The 5303-nt window shown below is 42.1% G+C and overlaps 1 protein-coding gene across 2 annotated transcripts in view; it reads left to right on the top strand.

The window, feature by feature from the left end:
* The window catches only part of LOC119278985, a 7702-nt gene extending 3362 nt beyond the window's left edge, over positions 1-4340 (top strand). Inside the window, exons 6-15 of one of the 2 annotated variants that reach the window (XM_037560390.1) lie at positions 342-386; positions 463-552; positions 646-699; positions 774-874; positions 1315-1420; positions 1950-2247; positions 2389-2503; positions 2604-2867; positions 3462-3568; positions 3658-4340. In XM_037560390.1, coding sequence (XP_037416287.1) covers positions 342-386; positions 463-552; positions 646-699; positions 774-874; positions 1315-1420; positions 1950-2197 — 644 coding nt within the window. In that variant the 3' untranslated portion in view covers positions 2198-2247; positions 2389-2503; positions 2604-2867; positions 3462-3568; positions 3658-4340. Of the gene's footprint in view, positions 1-341; positions 387-462; positions 553-645; positions 700-773; positions 875-1314; positions 1421-1949; positions 2248-2388; positions 2868-3461; positions 3569-3657 lie in introns of both variants that reach the window. The other variant, XM_037560388.1, reaches the window with a different exon arrangement.
* Positions 4341-5303: the final 963 nt, after the last annotated feature.

Genomic DNA, 5303 nt, shown 5'->3' with positions numbered 1-5303 from the left:
TTTACGGCTGGCTAACAGGCCAAGGTTCAGTTAGTCCAGATCTTTTGTTTTCGAAAAGAGGTTGTCCAGATGGGCAACATAGTCTTCCACCACCTGTCATTCAAGGTGTATTGGAGAAAACAGGTAACAAGTTAGTGCTTGAAGCCTCCATTACTACCAAACGAGTAAAAGTAAATGATTGCAGATATAAGCATCTGCTATTGTTTGCCTTCTTTCTATATGTGATATGTATCCATGTGTAAGAACCATGTTTGGTAATGTAATTTCCACATCTTATTCAGTTTCATTGCCTCGAAACTTCCCATACTGTGGAATACATAACTTCTGACTGATCGTTGCAGATGATAATCGACCAGCTATTGTGCCACTGATGGTTGAGGAAAATGGTGAAACCTTCTGCCTCCGTCTTCCGTTGTCTCGTTTACATTACCTTATGTTTAAATTGTTTCTCTTCACATTCAGGGCATGAACTAAATGGCAATGGTCAACAACCTTGTCAACAAATTACGCAAATCCCGTGTCTACAAACCAGCACCCACTCAATGCAACATGGTAAATGCTATAGTAAGCCTATAAGTTATTGTTTGTTTCCTTTATGCCCCCCCTAAAGTAAATGAACGTGACTGGTTTTCGCTTTGCCAGCAGACCAAAACTATAATCTGTCATCAACTAGCATGCAGAATCCATTGCTGGCAGCAGGTAACAGTTAGTGCTTGAAGTGTCCTCTACCAGCAAATTAATGAATGATTGCAGAGATAATACTTCATATTCAGATCCAGGATATTGTGGACAAGACCAGTACACTTGTTTTCTTGATTCAAGTCCACAATTTGCATGTCCAGACCTTTACGCGCCATTGAGTGAATTTTGCCAGGTAACTGTGATATGCATTGAGTTACTATTCTGTACAATAAGGCTCCAGGTTCGTAGTACAACACCTCAAGTACGTATTAGAGTACACTAGTCCAGTTACCATAGTTCCCATATATATAAGGGTGTGTGATCCTAAGGGACAACAGACCATTACTCCCAAACTTCTCTGGTAATAAATAAGACCTCAAGTTTCTATTAGATTCCATTCCACTAGTCCAGTTACCATTCCATTTGTATAAAGGGTGTGTGATCCTAACGGATAACATACCATTACGCCCAAACTTTTCTACAGAATGGTGTTAGCAAACACATGAAATGATTTTGGATTTTGGGTTTGTGTGGCTACCTTACCATTTGTCTAAATGTTTTTTAGCGGTTTCACCTATTGTGGGTGTTGGGATTGTAAATTCTGTATTGACATCTTTTGTTTACTTTATTCAGTGGACTTCCGCACCCAATGAATGGAGACTTCCATCACAAAGTGTAGAGGAGGTATTTGTTGAAGATGTGCCTAATTTATATGTCCGGACACAAATTCAAGAGACATGTAAGTTCAAATTATAGGCAATACTATTTATTTTCAACTTAAACAATCATTGTGATAGCATATGCAAACAGGGTGTTATACCTTCATAATTTTCGACTTATTTGCTTGCTGAGTACAAATTAACTGCTGCAATGCATCATAGCATTAAAATGTTTGTTCAATAGGTTGCTTTATACTCCCTCCGTCCCATATTACTTATCACTCAAAAGGATGTATGAAGCACTGAAATATCTTACCCTGTACTTAACTAAAATTATGCTGACACATCTAAAATTGATAGCTGGTGTCACTGAACTGTTGTACCTATAAATTTTAAACTCCCAAGTCCCAAGTTTAAGTATGCTAAATATCTATATGTGGCTCTGGTTCTCAACATTTATTTTTTGTTTCAATATGTTTTCGAAGATTCATGGGCTACAGGATAAAAGATGAAGGGCATTTGTGAAAAATCTTGTTAGACCCAAACTGCATTAAATCAAGGAGCTTGTGCCAAACTAAATTGTGACTATCTTGTGTAACTGTTGTGTAGGTGAGTCATATAAGATTGGTCAAGTACTACTTCAGTGGGATAAGCCTCATGTGGAGCTCAAGGAACAATGGAACTTTCTTGATCAGCTCATGCCTCTGTACAGCACACAAGCAGTGTTTTATAGAGAAAGTTTCCCCAGTACGAGCCTCATGGAGAAAGCCCATAAGTTAATGGGCAGTATTTCATCAGGCGATTCTGTTATGAAGATTATCACCAGTCTTCCAAGTCGAACCACACAAACTCCTTAGAGGAGAGGCGTTCTCATTCGGCCCATTGAGCCATATGATTCAGATGATGAGTGCGTTCGCTGATCCATGGCTCTCTCCTTTTTAGAAGAAATTTTCCTTACTTCTATTGGAATTTTACAGGGTTGCCTTGGCCGGTGGTCAATCACGACAACTGTCTTACTAACTATTATTCATGTGCCAAACATTTCCAGGCCACCAGTTAAGAAGCAAAGGAATGCCAAATATCAATTGCGATTTTTCAATAGGGTGTGCAATGACTACTATACACGGGAACAAATCAAATCAGAGGATGGAAATCTTTTAAAGGTGGCTTTGTATGATGAGAACAATTTGCTAGTCACATCTGGTCCGCTGTCTTTAGCTTCTGTGGAGATTGTACTACTTCATGGTGATTTCAATGCTGAAGGTCAAGACTATTGGACACCAGAGGAGTTCACTGCCTTCCTAGTGCATCCTAAATCTGTACAAGAACCACCAGCATTGGGAGGTGATCGTGTCTTGACACTGACTGATGGAGAAGCAGACCTTGGCAATGTCTATTTCCAGATTTCCTCCTTCCATGCCAGAACTGAAAAGTTCAAGATGGGTGTTGAGATTAAAAATGTAAGAGAAGTGAGTGTTCAAGAAGGAATCACTAGGCCATTTCATGTGAGAGTTCGCCAAGGGGAAGGTACAATTTTTTTTCATTAATCTTGTTGTTGGAACATGTCTTCTCATGCATTCTCAGTAGGATTGTCACCTCAAACTTTTATAATAAAACCACTGCAGTCCTTATATGATTTTTTTTCTTCATAAAGTAGTAAGGAAAAATGTAGTCCAAGAAGTATCATATTTAACACAATGCTAATGCACACTTCTAAGAAAGGGTAAATAATAGACCGGAGCAATATAGTATTCAAATTATTTTATTAGTACAACTTTTCATAAAGTATGTTTAGTTAAAAAATTTGAAACCTTTAGTAAATGGAACTGCTGCAAACATGTCATTGTGATGTTTGTGCTTTTCATATCTAAAAAAAGGTATAATTATTGATAAATTGTTCGACCATGATAGTTCCTTATCCGTCTCATTCTATCTTTAGCTTGAATTTTTTGGTGAACTGTGCATGTCCAGGTGATCAGTAAATCCTTACCAATGTCAAGTGCACTTTTATGAAATAAATATGCCCTCAAACCAGTTCACTCTATTTTGTATTATATGTACACCGTAGTTTGACGTGTGTATTTCCATGTGATGTACCATTATTTATCTATACTTCTATAGAATCTAGCCGCCATCGGATCACATCTCTTGAAGCATTGCTCAGAGTGAAAATAGAATTGCCCAAACAAGTAGAATGTGATGCCAGGGAAAGCACCGGCGGATCATCGGTAATGACTTTTATATCCCCCTGTATTTACAATAGATATGCTTCTCATAACGGTTTTATATTAAGATGAAGTTCTCTATTGTGTCGTAGGCCATGGACGATCAGTCGTTGCAGGTGAGAAGTATACTGGGGGCATCGTCGAAGTTGGAGGACCATGACAACATGGTTTGGATGGCTTCCGATCAATCTTCAGCTAGTCCCTTGAGGGACTCTGTTTTTCCCCTTGATATATTTTGGAGTACGTTTTCCGATCAACCTCCAGAGAGAATGAGAAGGGAGCTTCAGTTACTCTCCACAGAGAAGAATAAAGATGCAGATTACTCTACTGCTATGGATCAACCTCCAGAACGTTTTACGAGAAAGAGAAGGGAGCTTCAGTTACTCTCCACAGAGAAGAATAAAGATGCAGATTACTCTACTGCTATGGATGGCGGAGTGAGGACTGATCCTGACTCTGCTGCTGTGCCCGGCGGAGTGTGGCCGAGTGATCCTGACTCTGCTGCTATGCACAGCGTATGGCCGGGCTGTCCTCCGCCCTGAGTGGGAAAGAATCACATGCACCAAACGTTCCGCTTTTTTCCATCACTGCAAGATCCAAAGATGTTTTTCCTTTGAGGAACAAAGATGGTTAATTAGTAGAAATAAAATCCCAAAACCCAAAATAGCACGAATGCTTACTTCTAGTGATCGTTAAGATTCTCACTAGTTTAGTGAAGCAAGACAACATATCCAACGATCAAATATTTATTCGGTGCTATTTTTCCTATCATGTCATAAATAGTAGGGTTAATTATCCTTTTGCCCTCAGTGGTGTCCATGTGCTCAGTTTTGCCCTCAGATACAAATTGTGCTTAGTTTTGCCCCTAGTCCATGCGCAGCTACTCTGACGAGGCCAAACGGCCAGTTTTTAGTCCATTCCGTCCGCTGGCGTTAGTGGTTGTGGGTCCGGAGCTTACACGTGGGACCGCGTGGACGTGGGTTCGGAGCTGACATGTGGGCCCATGCAACAAAATCCCCAAATCATTCGTAGGGTTCTAGCCGGCCAAATCGACGCCCGCTTTGCCCATCAGCCGGCCGGCCGTCCTGCGCCGCAACCAACACGTGCCCCGCGACCAGCTGCACGGCCTGCTCCGCCGCTACCGTCCTGCGCCGACGCTCCACCGCTACCTGCTCCGCCCGCCACCTTCCTGTGATGCCGCGGGTGGGGCGCCCGCCACCTGCTCGACCCGCAGCACGGCCTCCTTCCGTGCGCTCGGCCGAAGCGCTCAAAGGTGGGGGGCTGGTGGAGCTGTTTGAACAAGGAGGAAGAACCCCAGGGCGAAATGGCGAGCAGCGGCGATCCCGGAGTATTTGGCGAGGCAGGCATCGGGCCGGAGATCCGCCGCTTCCACGACTGGGTTCCCGAGAGGTAAGTCACGCCTCCTATTTAGATCGAGCTTAGTTGTGCATTCGAGCAGTCGATTCGTGTAGGTTTGCCCGATTAGTGTGCTGATTTCGTCTCTATTTTTTGTCGGTTAGAAGGGAGTTGCGGTTTGCTTTCTTGGTGCACATTAGAAGGGACCGGTACATGTTCAATGCAAAGAATAAGAAGAAATTTCAAGGAGGTTTCGATTATTGGTTGCCAATGGCTAGTAATTGGAGTTTCAGCCAATATCCTTGGGGTTTGCCTGATGAAGTGGTATACAAATACTATGATGGGGAAAAGAAATGGGTGACAGTTAGTAATGATGAAGAGC

This window comes from Triticum dicoccoides, chromosome 3B (genome assembly GCF_002162155.2).
Source record: "Triticum dicoccoides isolate Atlit2015 ecotype Zavitan chromosome 3B, WEW_v2.0, whole genome shotgun sequence".
Taxonomy (NCBI): Eukaryota; Viridiplantae; Streptophyta; class Magnoliopsida; order Poales; family Poaceae; genus Triticum; species Triticum dicoccoides.
The sequence above is the reverse complement of the archived record's forward strand: the minus strand, read 5'-3'. Positions and strand labels throughout refer to the sequence as shown.